Source organism: Salvelinus alpinus, chromosome 2, assembly GCF_045679555.1.
Source record: "Salvelinus alpinus chromosome 2, SLU_Salpinus.1, whole genome shotgun sequence".
Lineage (NCBI taxonomy): Eukaryota > Metazoa > Chordata > Actinopteri > Salmoniformes > Salmonidae > Salvelinus > Salvelinus alpinus.
In genome coordinates this window covers 22987437-23004384 of record NC_092087.1, presented here as the reverse complement: position 1 = coordinate 23004384, position 16948 = coordinate 22987437, and the positions used below count along the sequence as shown (strand labels likewise).

The window sequence follows — 16948 nt, the reverse complement described above, 5'->3', positions numbered from 1 at the left end:
CAATTCTCCAACAAATTGAGTCTGTTCTGAATATTAGGAAGGTGTTCCCAATGTTTTGTGCATGTATGCAAATATATTCAGTTTGATGCCACTGGGCAGCATGGTTGTCAAAATATTTCTTGTTCTTTTCCCCCTATATCTTGTATACAGTCATGAACTTTTTTTCTTTCAGTACCGACAAGCGGGACTCTGCTCTAAGATGTGAGGGGGGGGGGGAAAATGAGGGAAAGACAGATTTAGAGGGATGGTGAAAAGGAGATTGAACAGGGAGCATGCAGTGGAGACGTATGGCTTAGACTAGGAGTGTGTCAGCGGTGGCGCTCTACAGGAGACTAGGAGTGTTTCTCAATACGTACTACTGTGCTCCTAGCACGGGAGGGTCGGAGTACGAGTCCAGATCAAAGTATGCGAAAAAGGAGCACTAATCAAATGCATACTCCGTTTGTACATATTTGGAAGCTTCAACAGAAACTATGCACAGAAATATATGACGTAACCACGTAAAAAAATTATGCAAATTCTTGAAATCAATGGTGGCCATTGTTTGAGCTGAAGCGAGAGAAAATAAACTGACTTCGGATTGAAATGTTGCCCAATCACATCGCATACTGTATGTTGCCTGGCTACAATATTTTATCTTGATAAGTTAATAAATGCATGTTGTGTAATTTGGGCTCTTTTTTTTTTTTTACCTGCCTACAAAAAAATAAATAAAATACATTTAATTGTTTACCTTTATTTAACTAGGCAAGTCAGTTAAGAACAAATTCTTATTTACAATGACAGCCTAGGAACAGTGGGTTATTTGCCTTGTTCAGGGGCAGAACGACAGATTTTTATTTTGTCAGCTCGGGGATTCGATCTTGCAACCTTTCAGTTACTAGTCCAATGCTCTAAACATTAGGCTACCTGCCGCCCCAATACCCACTGTAGTGTGCGTAGGTCGCAAGCTCATAGTAAGTCCGGGTTCCCGAGTGGTGCGGCGGTCTAAGGAACTGACTGAGGTGTCACTACAGTCCCTGGATGGATTCCAGGCTGTATAACATCCGGACATGATTGGGTGTCCCATAGGGCGGCGTGCAATTGCCCCGGGTTTGGCCGTGGTAGGCTGTCATTGTAAATAAGAATTTGTTCTTAACTGACTTGACTATTTTAATATTTTTTTACAACTTTAAGTCAATAGCACTAACAGGCTAGCAACTTCTTTTAGCTAGCAAGCCAGATATAGCCACAAATAATTTAGCTAGCTACACACGAAGAATTGACATCTGCCTTAACATTAGTTAAAGTCATCTTTGCGATCTGGTTAGATTATTATGATTCGCACATGCAGTAGCTAGCTGATAGTTATGAAGTAACTATTGTTGCCATTGTCCTGGCTGGAAGAAGGTTCAGTGAATGGGGTGCAGCATGAGGTAATACAGTAGGGGGGGTGTGGGTGCTTCTCAAATGTTTTATGTGTTCTCCACACTATCCGATCTTCACAAACATCCTCGGGGGATGCACTTGAAGCATGAGCGCGTGGAGCACGGTAGTATGTATATTGAGAAACCCCCTAGGAGTGTCAGAGGTGGTGCTCAACACGTCCAAGCCTGCAGTTTTGGACTGCGGTTGCATAACGGCTCTCATCCATTCTGCAGTTTTCCACTCAGGAATGATGAGCTCATAGCGTGTGTGTGTACGATTGTGAGAAAGACAGTATGTCTGTGTGTGCTTGCCTGCCCATTTCAGGTGTGTGTGTGTGTGTGTGTGCCGTAGCCTACCTCTCAAGCGCTGGAACAATGAACTTGAATGTTTTTTTTCTTTCTTTGTGGTGTGGGAAAGGGAAAGTAGTGGAAGTCTTCCTCTGGTGTGAACCCTGAGGGGGTCAAGGCCAGTCCAGGGGAGGAAAACAAGGGCAGAGTCTATGAAGAAGAACAGCAGATGTAGAGGGAGGATTCGGGGTAAGAGAAGTGGACATGAAGGGAAGAGGTGTGTGTAGTGGAGGCAGGGGCTGTTGGAAACGTGAATGCAGTATAGTCTAATCTCAGGACCAACATTTCTATTGCTTTCCATGAACACAATTCAGCTTGTCCCTGTGCTGGTGTTTATTGACTACTGTACCGCTACAGAAGGAGGAGTAGAGCAGGCAGCAGCAGGCTGAACGCAGGATGACTCATTTCTCCAGAGGCTTTAAATCACATCATCAGTCCCTCACACTGGAACATATGTGATTTTCCTCCTATCAAATGCTATGTAGGGAGACTCGTATAGCTACTAGCTAACTCAGCTTACTGTCTGAATCGCCTTTGTTAATATGTCAATTCAAAAGAAAAATAGCAGAGGGATTTTGGTAGTTAGTGTATGGAATAATAGTAGTAATGGACAAACCTCTTGGACAAGATGCACTAAGAGGAGGCCTAATGCAGTGGGGGGGGCTCAGAACGGCTTTCAACTTAATCTTAAAAGTTGTAATAGTAGAATGCACAAGGTGCAATTTTGAAATTGGGGAGTACATCATCAGTTTTCCTCTTGTCATATCAGTCATTGCATACCGTAGCTATTTAACTTGTCAGAAATGTCTAAATCAACTAACCCATGTCAGCTAATGTTTTTAGCCCATAGGTTTTATATCACATGAATGCACATTAGCCATGGGAAAATGTATAGAATTGCAAGACAATTGCCTTTAAAACCCCCACTTTTTTTCTTTTCTGCAAATGAGGGTAATTAACAGTGCATGTGCCCATAGAAATATACGTGGCGTGCATGGGTTGTTCCCCAATGCTGGATGGGGGGCCTGAGTAAAAAAGTGTCTGGAAACCCTTGCTGTAACGCATAAATCGGAGCGGAATGAAGTTCAATAAGCCAGTCAGTAGCACTGGTCACATGTCAGTCAGTGTCTGCGTCTCAGATCTGTCTTGTCTCCCCAGGTGCTGATATGTGCTGAGGATGAGTGGCGTGGCAGACAACTCCATGGCGCCCATGTGCTCCGAACGGAAACGCAAGATCTCCACCTGTGATACACCAGGCCTTGGGCGAGTCACTGTTGGGAGCTGTGCCTCCGTCTGCATCTCCTTCCTTTTTCTCTCTTTGTGTGTGCCTGTCTTAGTGTGTTTATAAGCAAAGAGTTTTCTTTCCTCCCTAGCCTCTGTGAAATGCCCCTTTCCTTGGCTTCAATATCTATTTTTCATTCCCATAGATTTCTGGTCATTATGGAGGGATAGGTGTGGTTGTCATGGTGACACATTTGACCGTACCCTCCCCCACCCTGCAGGTGTGACAAGCGCAGAAGGGAGCAGGAGAGTAAATACATCGAGGAGCTGGCTGAGCTGATCTCTGCCAACCTCAGCAACATGGTCAGCTTCAACGTGAAGCCAGACAAATGTGCCATCCTCAAGGAAACCGTCCGGCAGATCAGGCAAATCAAAGAGCAAGGTACCAGCTGCCCAATGCTCTCTACTGATACCACTAGTGTGCTCTTAATATCAGCATGTTTTTGATTTTAGCTTAACAAAAAAAGGAGGTAGGAGAACATGGTTAGTCATTCATAAATCATTGCTGTAGTATTTGCTCAGTGCATGGTTTTATGATGGAGGATGCTGTGTCAACCTGGGCTGTAGAGACTGTCAGTGATGAAGCTGTTAGGTGGTGGCTGCCTGGCCTCTGTGTTTGTGTTTGGGGGAAATGAACACCTGTAATTGAGTCGTGATGGCTCAAGGCCATGGTGCTCCAGGCTCATGTGTCTGTTTGCACTGGAGTGGCAGGCCCAGCCTGGGAGATGGATGGGACTGGAGAGCAGGGTGGAAGGGGAGGGCTCTCAAGATAAGCGAGGGATTCCAGCACCATAAATCCCCCCCCCCCCCCCCCTCTGAAGTGGTTGGATCGTGTAAGCAGTATGGTATTAGCTCCATCTAGCCTTCAGGTAAATTATGTGCATTTTATACCGATGCAATTCACTCGGATTAGACCGGTGAGAAGGAAGGAAAGTTATTGGATTAGTATCCACCCCAGGGCCACAGCTGGCTGCTGCTGCTTGGAGCTTTGTACAGCCAAGTTGCCATAATTACAGGAAGTGAATGATGAAGGCCCTCTTGTTCTGTTACCTTTTAACCACCTATCTCTTGCCCTCTTTTTCTCCAATTCCTTTACTCCTGTCTAATTTAGTTCTACTCTTTTATCTCTTCCCTCACATTAGTGTTAGCCTTGTGTAACTCTAAATAAAGAACCAAAAGCTATTGTTGTTCAAGATCTCCCTTCCAAGTGTATCTCTCTTCGAATCAGAATATGTTGAACACTGAACTATATCATGATTGAATCTAATGGTATTTTTAGAAGTGTATTAACTTTGTTAATACTGCCTCCTGGTGGTGGACAGTTTAATTTTTAGTGACATGGTTGGCTGGATAATTGGTGTCTGGAGGCTAATTTTGGTCTCCTGCAAAACTGTTTTGCAGTTTGTAATTTATCCTCATTCCACAATGGATATCAAGCTGCTTGTTTAGAGTTATGTCCTGCAATGTGTGTTGCACTATAATATTTGGATTTACCTTATCTAATGTGAAGTGACTGTGGATCCTTGTCCCTCTGCAGGGAAGAGTTCATGCAGCGATGACGACGTCCAGAAGGCAGATGTGTCTTCCACTGGTCAAGGGGTCATTGACAAGGACCATCTGGGACCGCTGCTGCTACAGGTTAGCCTGTGGACAGGGTGGGGGTCAAAGGGCAGTGGAATTAGGTTCACCTCCTTATGTTGAATCGGTGACATACAAGACTGTGAATAGCTCTTTTATGTGCAGCTGGTCACAAACATTCGTATTGATAGTTATTGACAAACACAATTATCTCCCCCTGTTCCTCCCTCCCCCTCTCTCCTCTGCCTCAGGCACTGGATGGGTTTCTGTTTGTGGTGAACCGGGAGGGCAGTATCGTGTTTGTGTCTGACAACGTGACCCAGTACCTACAGTACAAACAGGAGGAGCTCATCAATACCTCTGTCTACAACATCCTCCATGAGGATGACCGGGAGCAGCTGCACAAGAACCTGCCCAAGAACAACGGTGCGAGACACACAGTCCCAATAAAACTTGAACATATGCCATTTCACTTTTTTTTAGTGGCACTGCAGAATGGCATGAAAGTAATTGTGTCCCTTTATCTCATCCAGCACCCAATGGTGGGTCATGGGGAGGAGAGGCATCGCGGCAGAAGAGCCACACCTTTAACTGTCGTATGCTGGTGAAATACGGTCACGGACAGAACTATCAGAACCATGGTCCGTCTGAGGGTCCCAACAGGCAGCGCTACGAGACCATGCAGTGCTTCGCCCTGACCCAGCCCCGTGCCATGATGGAGGAAGGAGAAGGTAGTGGGCTAGGGGCAGGACATCCTCAATCATGTGTAACAGTTAAATGTGTATTTTCTATTTATGATGCAGACCTGCTGTACTTCTCACATTGACTTTCTCTAAATGTATTATGGGAACTGGGACAGAAGTGTTGTAGAGCCTGCTCTAGGTTTATTTGAGAATGATTGTGTATACTGACGTGGCTGTGTATGTCCAGACCTGCAGTCGTGTATGATCTGCGTGGCCCGTCGCGTCAATGCAGTGGAGAGGACCGAGAGGTTCAGCACCCGCCATGAGCTCTCAGGTGAGACGACTGTAAACGCACTACAGTCACGTGTTCATTCTCTATTCAAATGCTCGCGCCATTCGTTCAATCTGAGTAACCGAACACGCTCTCAAACTGTTGGGATTGTCTATTGATCTGCATATATTGAGGACTGTACTGTTTTAGAACATGAATTTGAGTCTTGGACACACAGATGGAATAATTTGATTTTGATCAACACAACATTTGTTGATCAAAATGAAATAAGAATACAGTTGCAATGTATGTGACCCCTGTGGTTGTGTTGTCTGATAGGTAAACTGATAGAGATCGAACAGCAGAGTTCTCTCCACACCACCATGCATCCAGGCTGGGAGGACCTGGTGAGGCGCTGCATGCAAATGTTCCTCCATCGCAGCGAGGGCCAGCCCTGGTCCTACAAACGTCACTACCAGGAGGGTAAGTCTCTCTGCTATACTCTTCTCTTCTGGCTCCCTGCAATATAACCATGTCTTCTCACAATGTCTCACCTTGATACTGAGCAACAAATGCACAAGTACAAAGCATCTCTGCTCCTAATTTATTACAGACTACTATTAGGTGATAAGCATGTTGGTTGGTCAGTCTCATTTTCTGTCTTCATGGTTCTCTCCAGCCTTCCTGCATGGCCGTGCCGAGACGCCATCTTACCGGTTCTCTCTCTCCGACGGCACCCCGGTCACTGCTCAAACCAGGAGCGAACTGTGTCGTAACCACACCTCCAATGAGCCACCCACCTTCCTTTCTACCCACCTGCTACAGAGGTTAGTATGTCAGAACCATGGCATCACCATCACCCACTCAGTGTAGGATTTGACTGTTTTCTTTGTCCAGTTGTAGTAGGTCAGATTGAGGTTTTTACTGTATTGTAGATAGTGTTTCCCACTCCTGACTTCTCATTCTCCTTCTCCCTGCCAGGGAGCAGAATGGCTTCCAAACCAACCAGGGGGGTGTGATGAGGCACCAGGGCATGGGCCTCCCCAACACCCAGATAAACATGGCTCCTGGAGGGGGCATGGGTGGCATGAATAGGGGCTTCGGCATAGGGGCAGAGCAGGGGCACGTGGGTCAGAGAGGCGGGCCCCCGTATGCAGCTGGCAACAGGATGAACTCCATTAATCAGACTAACTCGATGAATCAAATGAACCCTTCGATGCATCAAATGAACTCTCAAATGAATTCAATGAACAATATGAGGCCGATGAATTCCATTAATCAAACAAACTCCATGCATCCAATGAACTCTCAGATGAATTCCATGAACCAGATGAATTCTATGAGTCAGATGAACCAGATAAATCGGATGAACCAGAGGAGTCAGATGAGCCTCCCTGGAATGCATCAGCAGCATCTACAGCATCCTCAGCAGCAGCAGGCCCCGTTCCATGGAGCGGGGTACGGCATGGGGGCCATGACTAGCCCACCCCAGGGCAGTCCAGTTATGAATGCCCCCCAGCAGAACATCATGGGATCCCCTAGAGTAAGGGGGAGCCCCAAAATGTGCGCTAGCCCCTTCTCCCCAGGAGGTATGCACTCTCCAATGAGCTCGGGTCACCCAGGGGGGTCTGGAGTGAGCACTGGCTTCTCTAGCAGCTCCCTAAATGCCCTCCAGGCCATCAGTGAGGGGGTGGGCACCTCTCTACCTGCACTCACCTCTCCACCCGCACACAAGCCTGACAGCTCCCCAAGCGTCAATTCCACCCAGCAGGGACAAAGCCAGGGGCAGGGCACGGTCTGTAAACCAGGCAGTTCAGACTCAAAGAGCCCGGGTAGCTCACTGGCCAGTGGAGGGGAGCAGCAGCAACATACCCCCACCACAGAGGGGACCTCAGACAAGCCAGACAGCCAGGCCAACAGGGAGGGCCCAGCCTGGGGAGAAGCCAACAGACGGGGCCCTGACAACAAGGGGGGCCATAAGAAGCTCCTGCAGCTCCTCACATCCCCTACAGAGGAGCAAGTGCCCCCTAACCCCCAGGCTGGCCTTGGCACCACCCCCATGGGCTCTAAGGCCAAGGAGCGCATGGGGGGTATGCCCAGCCCCTCCACGGGTGTGTCATCCTCCACTGCTGCAGTGGGACAGCAAGGCCTAGGAACAGGGGCTGCAGCAGTACACTTTGCCAACCAGTCCCTGCAGGAGAAACACAAGATACTCCACAAGCTGCTGCAGAACGGCAACACCCCAGATGAGGTGGCCCGCATCACAGCTGAGGCCACGGGAAAGGTCACTGATGGTGGTCCAGAGGCTGGGCCAGGAGGTCCAGGATTGGGGCCAGGGGCAAGGGGGGCTGAGATGAAGCAAGAGCAGCACAGCCCCAAGGAGAAGACCCACGCCCTCCTCCACTACCTCCTCAACAAGGACGACTCCGAAGGGGCAAGGAGTGATGTCAAGCCAAAGCTGGATGAGCTAGAGGGGAGGGGAGCCTCAGGGGTCACAACCTCTGAACCCAACCCCATGGTGGGGAAGGTCAAGACTGAACCGCCTGATGAGGTAGGAGAGACATTGTGCCTATGGTTAAATAATTTATATTTATTCAGCAAAGAGCAGCTTGTTAACATTTGTTTGTTTTCCTTCCCAGTTGGAAACCCTGGAGACAATTCTTGGAGGCTGCAGGAACTCCAGCTCTGGGTTTTATCCCGAGCCCGACTCCAGAGCAGGAAAAGAAGGGGGGAACCAGCGGGGAAGTGGCCCAGACAGTTTGCATGGTAAACTAGCATGAGTGGCTGCTAATTCTGAATAGATAATTCCAGAAGTGCTAATATGTTGCCCATTTTTTTTTAAATGACTTATGCAGCAAACCACACATCCTTACCATATGTAGAGTGTTTGTCATTGGCCTGTACTGACCCTTCCTCTGTGTGTTCCAGATGGGGGGAGAGGAGCCATGATGTCTGCCCAGCGTGGTTCCCTCCAAAGGGCTCTGTCACTGGACGCTAGGCCCCTAGATGGTGGTGGAGGCCTGGCAGGGAGGAGGAACGTCCCCTGCCCCACCCTCATCAAACTGGAGAACATGGAGGCCCCTATCCGGCCAGGCATGACCAACGGTTTTCCAGGACCTGGAGGCATGGGTATGTGTCCACCACAGGGTGGTGCCGCGGATAAATAACTTACTTGCTCACTTACGTTGGGTTGATTGGTTTCAGCATGTGGATTTTGCCTCTTTCCCTCTCAATCTAGTGATCTTTCTGGCCTCTCCTTATTACACTCCAATGACAGCACTGCTGTTCAGTACTACAGTTGGATGTATTTAGTTAATGGACGTTAACAAGACTGTTCCCTAGGAGGTATGAACAGGGCTATGGGAATGCCACAGCGGCCCTCCATGGCAGGGCAAGGTGACTGGGGGATGCCAAGGTCCAGTGGCAGTCCTGTGGGGGCACCAGGACACCCCTCAATGGGCCGGCCAGGGATGGACTTCATCTCCAAGGGCATAATGAGAGGCCCCTTGGTCAACCGATCAAATAGTTTACCTGGCAACACCAGGTCTATGCTGAAGCAGCAACTCATGGAAATGGGTATGTAGTGTGTGTGGGCGGGGTGAGTGAATATTACATGTAGTTTGTTTGAGTATTTATGACCAACTGTATGCGTGTTCATGTTTGTGTATGATTGGTTCATGCTGAATTCTACTCTCTCTGTAGCTTCCAATGAGGTGAATATGGGGATGAGTCCCTTCAGTGGGCAGGGTCCTCCACCTCACTCCCCCTCCTGGCCTGACAGTGCCATGGGAATGGACAGACCACCCACTAACACAAATAGGTGAAAAACCATCTTAATCATAAACACACTCACATTTATACACACTCGCTGTCTGCGTCATTGTTCCCTCCCTCATCTGTTTGCTGTCTCCTGTTAACCCAAACATAATTAGCACTTGGTCTGGAGTGTGTTGGCTCCTCTGTATACAGTACAACTGGTGCCTGTACTGTACTAACCCCCCTTCCTTGTTGTGTACCAGGCGTCAGTTTGGGAACCCCCTGGATGAGCTCCTGGTTCCGCCCTCCACCAGCCAGGGGCAGAGTGATGAGCTGGCACTGCTGGACCAGCTGGACTCTCTGCTCAACAACACTGATGTTATCGCCCTGGAGGAAATCGACCGGGCCCTGGGCATCCCCGACCTCGTAGGACAGGTACCTTATGAGGACTTCCAGATAACATGGAGCTGAGTCCTTAATTGACAGTGCCTATAAACCATGTGACAAGAATCATACTGTTATATTGACCATGTCTAACCTCTCTCCTTCCCAGACTCATGGTCCAGAGCCAGGTCCGGGGCGGAGGCCCCCATCGGAGCCCTTCGCTGGCCCAGGACCAGACACCTCCATGGGGATGGAGCAGAAGCCCATGTATGGCCAGGGGTACCCAGGACCCCCCTCTATGGGCATGCAGTCAGCTTATGGGGGTAACCCCATGCAGGGCCAGTCCCCTGCTTGTTTCAACCCCATGATGAACCAGATGGGGGGCCAGCAAGGCTCAGAGGGCTTCCCTGGCATGGGGGAGATGGGCCACCCCCGCGCCAACATGAGACCCCGCATGATGAGTGCCATCAAGCCCCTTAGACAGCAGCTGGTGCAGAGGTTACAGGGCCAGCAGGTATGAGCATATGGCACACGTCACTTCAAAGTTGCAGGAAAGGCTATATTTGATTGATGTCTAGATGTAGAGGCACGTGACCGCAGGCAGGTGGATCACCTATATGGATGGAAAATGTGACTAACTTTATTCTCTCCCTCTGTAGTTCATGAACCAGACCAGTAAGGGTATGGGCATCAAGATGGAGAATACCCCTACAGGAAACCCCACGTTGCGGCCTGGGATGCAGCCCAGTATGGGGAGTCAGGTAGGTAGTCACACCACTCCCATGTCATGTTCCATAAAATCAACATCTGGTAGGGCAGACCACCTCTCGCTCTCACACACACACACTGATTAAACCCATCCTGTTGCCATGCAGGAAATCAAATGTTATTGGTCACATACACATGGTTAGCAGATGTTATTGCGAGAGTAGCGAAATGCTTGTAGTCATATCAGTGTTTTCCCCTGTCTGTTTGGGCAGCCTGGATTCCTGAATGCTCAGATGATGGCTCAGCGCAGCAGAGAGATGATGACACTACAGATGAGGAGACAGAGGATGATGATGCTAATGCAGCAGCAACAGGCTGCAGCAGGAGGCTTCAGCCCCCCACCTAACATCACGGCCCCTGCAGGCATGGACAACCCAATGGCAGGACCCACCATGAGCCAGCCAGGACAGCAGCAGTTCAACTACGGCGGAAACTATGGTCTGACCAGGATACATTTCCATTTATTTATTAGGCTTGATGCATCTCCTCCATTGGCTATTCTCTAAAATAGAAGGCTCTATACTCCTGTCCCTACTCCCTTTCCCATTCATACCCTTCTGACGAGGAGTTTGCCCATTCATAGGGGTTGTAATGTTAGCTGTCCTCTTTCTAACTGCTATTTTTAACACATCATTACAAGTATGCATTGTTCATTCTAAGATCTGGCTGTCCTTACAGGAATGAGCCAGCAGGGGGACCACTCGTTTGTAGGTGCAGGCAGCAGCCCGCCCAGCAACATGATGCCAGGTTGTGTGGGAGGGCCTCAGAATCCCATGATGCAACACCACCCCCACAGCGGCCCCATGTACCAGTCAGCAGACATGAAAGGCTGGCCACAGGGTGGAATTCCACGGAACAAGTATGTCTGATACGCTGAATATAATGGGGGGAAAAACATTACTTCCTGTTCTCTCGATCTTCTCTGTTCTTTCTGTGTTTCAGCTCATACCCCCAGCATCATCAGTTCACCCAGCAGGGGAACCCAGGCCAGTTTGGGGGGCCCATGATGAATGGCTCCATGGGCGGGCCAGGCCCGGTCAGTGGTGCTGGTGGAGCACAGATGGGCATGAACTCCATGGGAATGGGCCGGATGCCAATGGGACCTGAACAGGTAGATTGTTTGAAATGTGTTAATACATTAAAATAGTTAAAGGTAATAACTTCCCGGTAGTGGTTTGATAGCTCAGCCTGAACAGTGTGGATTTATTGTAACATCTGTCCATCCATTTTGTCATTTACAGAAATATTGCTGAAAATTTCTGTAATCTATAAGTGCCCTCACCAGGAGGACAGCAAAGACTGCAGTGCCCCACCTATGTGTCTGCAGTGTGGGTGGGAGAAGGGATGGCTAGGGCACAGCCCCAAGATCTTCTCCCTCCACTGTTCTCCGGCTTGCGCGTGGAGGACACTCATAATAAGCCACAGTGAAAACAAACCAACTACACAGTGAGAGACTCTGGAATAAAGATACATCTCATACCTAATGCAGCCTCCCGTTGTAGGCTTGCCCCTCTCTGGGTGGAGTGTGTATGACTTAGAAGAGGCCCTGCTTGTTCTTCCTGTGGGAGTGTGTCTGCTACACCAGAGGAGGCCGCATCGTATGTGTGCTGGGCAACAGAATCTATTTGATACAGGATGGGATACGGTACAACTAGCTATGGCTGCACTTTACCAGAGGGCTTCTATGTAAAAGTATTGTTGCAATATTTCTTAGTCATTACAGCCTTACAAGATTCAATGCATTCACAGCATTGGTTTCTTTTTCTTTTATCCTTTGGATATGCCCCTCTATTTAATTTTTTAAAATAAATTTTGGGAGCTGTTTGCGCAGGTTATTTCTATATTATGCAGATTCAAGCAATACAGAAATATTCTATGCTTTAGATGGAAACTGAGTGTCAAACTCATAAGCAAACGGTACTGCAGTATTAATATCACAATTTATTCAATGTGAATACGAATTGTAAATATGCTACAAAAGTATCGCACATGCTTTTTATAGATCACTTTTTTTGCACAGAGTATGAGACTCGGTCAAATTCTAACTTGTGTATTTGTCTACAAGGTCAATACCATTTTAGTTTGCAGTTTATTTTAACATTTTGAACTGAGTGAGGGTTTCCCACTTTCCACTTTGTCATTATCCTCTGAACATGTTTCTTCTAAGTGATAACAGCCATGTGTTTCTTTTTAGAAGCACTTTTATTTGGACGTGGTGCATTGACAGTTTGGAGCTTTGAAATTATCAAAAGGTTTGGTGGTGATGGAAACTAACACTGGATTGCAGTGAATGAAGAAAGGACAGTCTTTCAAATGAGCAGAGCTTCCTGGCAAGCTGCTGTGTTGGCGTGTGTATGAGTATTATAGAAAAGATGGGGTGGCGTTATTGACTAGGGACTGTTTATAAAGTAGTTCTTCCTTTCTTTCCTACCTCTCACTAGTGTTTTATGTCCTTTGACTGTTACTCTTGACTCCAAGAAATGTACCTTAAATCTTGCGCAATCCAAAGATATTTTTCCAGGTCTTTGTATGGTTTTTGACAGTGTACATTTTTATCTACGAGTTGTATATACGGACAGTAACTAGGTACATATCATCATATTATGATATTGTACTGATAGCATAGGGGACTGAGTACTGTTTTTCAGAAGCCAGTGGGTAGTTAACAGTAGCAGTGATGGGTGATTCAGTGACTGGTCGAAGCCCTTTGCAGTGGCATGCAACAGAATGAAAGGCATATCAACCTTTCTTTTTTTCCTGAAAATAACATTCTGTTTTGTCCAGGTTAATTACTTAAGTAATTTCATTATGTAGAAATGCAATGAAGTCAAAAACACAAAGGATTCACCTGGGTATGTTAATTTTTGTAGTTTTCCTTTGTTTTACAGGATGTATATTCCGACGGTTTTTGTCTCGATGTTGATAGGGCCATGCTATCCTGGATCCTTGGGACATCTCTAAGTTGACATTTTTTTTAAAGGTTAATGTTGGGTAAGGGTTATGGTTAGTGGCATTCCAAAGGAACTTGGCTAGCATTAACTGATGTTGATATTGATGTAAATACAAATTTCTATTTAAACACTCATGGCTCCAACAGTTGTCTTTTGTCCACAATTTATTGCTCAAGAAGAATTGAGGGTTGTCTGAGGCATGGCTCATCTCTGGATCTTGAGACGGACACCAAGAACTTTTCATAGGGTGGAACAAGCTGGAAAAGACTGCCAAGAACCGAGTGCGATGGAGGTTAATCTTGGCCTACTCTACCAATGGATTGATGAGCCTATGTAAATAATGCCTCATTTAGGCTGCGTTTAGATGAGCAGCCAAATCCTGAAATGTTTTTTTTATTTATTTTTATCACTATTTGGTCTTTTGATCCTTTAACATCAGATCTTTTTCAGAGCTGATCTGATGGGTGAAAAGACCAATTTGGTGAAATAAATTATCAGAATCGGGCTGGCATATTAACACACGTGCACCAAAGATTCAAATCAGGGTCAAATTGCTTTGTCCTTCTCGTGGCGCAATAACACCAGAGGGTGGCGCTCTTGACACTGTCCACCTCAAGCCTAATACTATTATTACTTATCTGGGGGCCCATGATTTATATATATATACTGCTTCAATTCGCATTCACTGGCGTATTTCACAGGTGAAACCCAGGTATAGTGTGTGTGCTGAACAAAAATATATAAACGCAACATGTAAAGTGTTGGTTTCATGAGCTGAAATAAAAGGTCCCAGAAATGTTCCACACACAGCATATTTCTCATGTTGTGCAACAATGTGTTTACATTCCTGTTAGTGAGCATTTCTCCTTTGCCAAGATAATCCATCCACCTGTCAAGTATGACATATCAAGAAGCTGATTAAACAGCATGATCATTACACAGGTCACCTTGTGCTGGGGACAATAAAGGGCCACTAAAATGAGCAGTTTTGTTACGCAACACAATGTCACAGATGTGTCAAGTTTTGAGGGAGCGTGCAATTGGCATGCTGACTGCAGGAATGTCCACCAGAGCAGAGCTATTGACAGATAAAATAGTTAATTTCCCTACCCTAAGCTGCCTCCAACGTAGTTTTAGAGAATTTAGCAGTACATACAACCGGCCTCACAACCGCAGACCACGTATGGCGTCGTGGGCGTGCGGTTTGCTGATGTCGACGTTGTGAACAGAGTGCCCCATGGTGGGGTTATTGTATGGGCAGGCATAAGCTACGGACAACAAACAGAATTGAATTTCATCTATGGGCATTTGAATGTACAGATATACCATGATGAGATCTTGAGGCCCATTCCTCCCCCACCATCATCTGATGTTTCAGCATAAAGCATGGCCCCATGTCGCAAGGATCTGTACACAATTCCTGTAAACTGAAAATGTCCCAGTTCTTCTATGGCCTCTATACTCACCAGAAATGTAACCTGTTAAGCATGTTTGAGATGTTCTGGATCAACGTGTACGACAGCGTGTTCCAGTTCCCTCCAATTTCCAGCAACTAAGCAAACCCATTGAAAAGGAGTGGGACAATATTCCACAGGCCACAATCAACAGCCTGATCAACTCTATGCGAAAGAGATGTCACGCTGCATGAGGCAAGTGGTGGTAACACCAGATACTGACTGGTTTTCTTATCCCCACCCCTACCTTTTTTAAAGATATTTGTGACCAACAGATGCATATCTGTATTCCCAGATTAGAGCCTGATGATTTTATTTCAATTGACTGATTTCCTTTATATAAACTGTTACTCAGTAAAATCTTTGAAATTGTTGCATGTTCTGTTTTTACATTGTTGTTCAGTATATTTTACTGCAACAAGAAGGAATTGAGTGAAAAAAATTTTTTACCGTAAAGAGTGTAGCCCACATCCCAATAACATTGCATAGTGGTTGTTTTACACAAATGACAGCTGTGGTTCGATTGCCTCCTTCACTTGGTGCCAGTTTATAGCATGTGAATTAACCATGAACAAGACAGACAGTTGATGTCATTTGGGTGGACTGTAGTCTACCAAGCGGCCACCTGGGTGCGGTATATTATAAGGTATTCCAAAAAAACATAGACAGAGGCTACAATACGCATGCATGCCTAAAGTATTCAGGAAAGATACAATATAATTTTGCTGTTTTGTGATTGTTCGGCATTAAGGCAAACAAATGTTACGCATATATTACAGTGTAAGCTAGGCCCCATCTGTAGCCTACAAAACCTTCCCAGTCAGAACCCACTAGGCATACACTGGTTCAATCAACATTGTTTCCACCTCCATTTTAATGAAAGTACGTTGAACCAACGTAGAACAGACGTTGAATTGATGTATGTAGCCTGTAAGAGGGCTCTAACTTTCCTCTGAAAAAATGTATGTTTGAAAAGCCAGTTCAAACAGGGATTTATTGTTATTGGAAAAATAACAGAAAACGTGGCATATTTCATCCACAAGTAGGCTAAGCATATTACGCAGATTTAATTTAAAATAGTCTAAATTATTTAGCTTACTTATGTTACAGTATAAACGTGCTATTTACTATATACTTTGTCTCTGTGTGGGAATATAATCTATAACAGTCAGTCTCTTTCTTGGTAGAGCACCCCACCCATCTGCGGCCTGGTTCGTGGATTACTGTTTGTTAATGTTTCAATCAGCTGTGTGTTGAGGAATGTGGAGCAGTTTAACCTGAACTTCCCCAGGTGTGCCGAGGCGCCTCTCAGTCTGGGCCGCACCGCCCGCCCCTGCCCTTGGCACAAAGCTATCACACAAAGACAATCCCACACTGGCCGTGCCTCAGAACGCCGGGGCTGCAGCTGTGCGCGTCGCCAATGCAGGGAAATGGGAAAACATTGCACCAGGGAGACAGAATAAATCTTATAACGAATTGCCTTTCCAAAAACAGTTTAACCCCTGCCCTGCCAAAATAGAAAACGCTAGTGTAGAGGATCCTCAACTAAAACACAATTTACATCAGTGTTTTAGCATGTTCCAAATTGCTATTACATTTTTTTATGGACAGACGTTACTTAATTCCTGATTAGACCTAATGCTTTCCTATAACTTGTGCTGAATTGTCAAACAGATTAGCAATATTTTCTGCTAGTTATCATTGTCAATATCTGTCACGACCTCTCGACTCAAGACTTATTATTATTTATACTGTATGCTAACTTGTAATTTGCTGTTGTAGGCCGCATTAACTGTTAACTGCCTCAGCTCCTCAATGACTTAATTCTGATAGTAAAAAGTATTTTGAATAGTTGAAGGTGAATGATATATTAAGAAGTAAGACCCCCCCCCACCTATATTTTACAAAAACGGATGTTATTCCTGAACTTAGTCCAGGGAATGTTTGTCTCCCTCATCTCTCCAAGCCTGTGCATCTTATGTGCACATATGAACAGTATATGAATGTATTATGCCTAACTGAATGTGATGTGGAGTGGGAATGATCTGTGACACACATACCATAAAAG

At 46.2% G+C, this 16948-nt stretch overlaps 1 protein-coding gene across 4 annotated transcripts in view; it reads left to right on the top strand.

Annotated features, from left to right (window-relative positions):
* Positions 1–13556, top strand: part of ncoa3 (nuclear receptor coactivator 3) — a 31161-nt gene extending 17605 nt beyond the window's left edge. For 2 of the 4 annotated variants that reach the window (XM_071371182.1, XM_071371191.1), the window contains 20 exons: positions 2913–3017; positions 3257–3417; positions 4573–4673; positions 4865–5039; positions 5147–5344; positions 5544–5630; positions 5907–6050; positions 6247–6394; positions 6549–8118; positions 8207–8333; positions 8496–8696; positions 8910–9143; positions 9270–9387; positions 9587–9758; positions 9877–10221; positions 10367–10468; positions 10688–10913; positions 11154–11334; positions 11418–11586; positions 11717–13556. In XM_071371182.1, coding sequence (XP_071227283.1) covers positions 2932–3017; positions 3257–3417; positions 4573–4673; positions 4865–5039; positions 5147–5344; positions 5544–5630; positions 5907–6050; positions 6247–6394; positions 6549–8118; positions 8207–8333; positions 8496–8696; positions 8910–9143; positions 9270–9387; positions 9587–9758; positions 9877–10221; positions 10367–10468; positions 10688–10913; positions 11154–11334; positions 11418–11586; positions 11717–11728 — 4557 coding nt within the window. In that variant the 5' untranslated portion in view covers positions 2913–2931 and the 3' untranslated portion in view covers positions 11729–13556. Of the gene's footprint in view, positions 1–1755; positions 1944–2912; positions 3018–3256; positions 3418–4572; positions 4674–4864; positions 5040–5146; positions 5345–5543; positions 5631–5906; positions 6051–6246; positions 6395–6548; positions 8119–8206; positions 8334–8495; positions 8697–8909; positions 9144–9269; positions 9388–9586; positions 9759–9876; positions 10222–10366; positions 10469–10687; positions 10914–11153; positions 11335–11417; positions 11587–11716 lie in introns of those variants that run through there. The other 2 variants (XM_071371201.1, XM_071371210.1) reach the window with 2 other exon arrangements.
* Positions 13557–16948: the final 3392 nt, after the last annotated feature.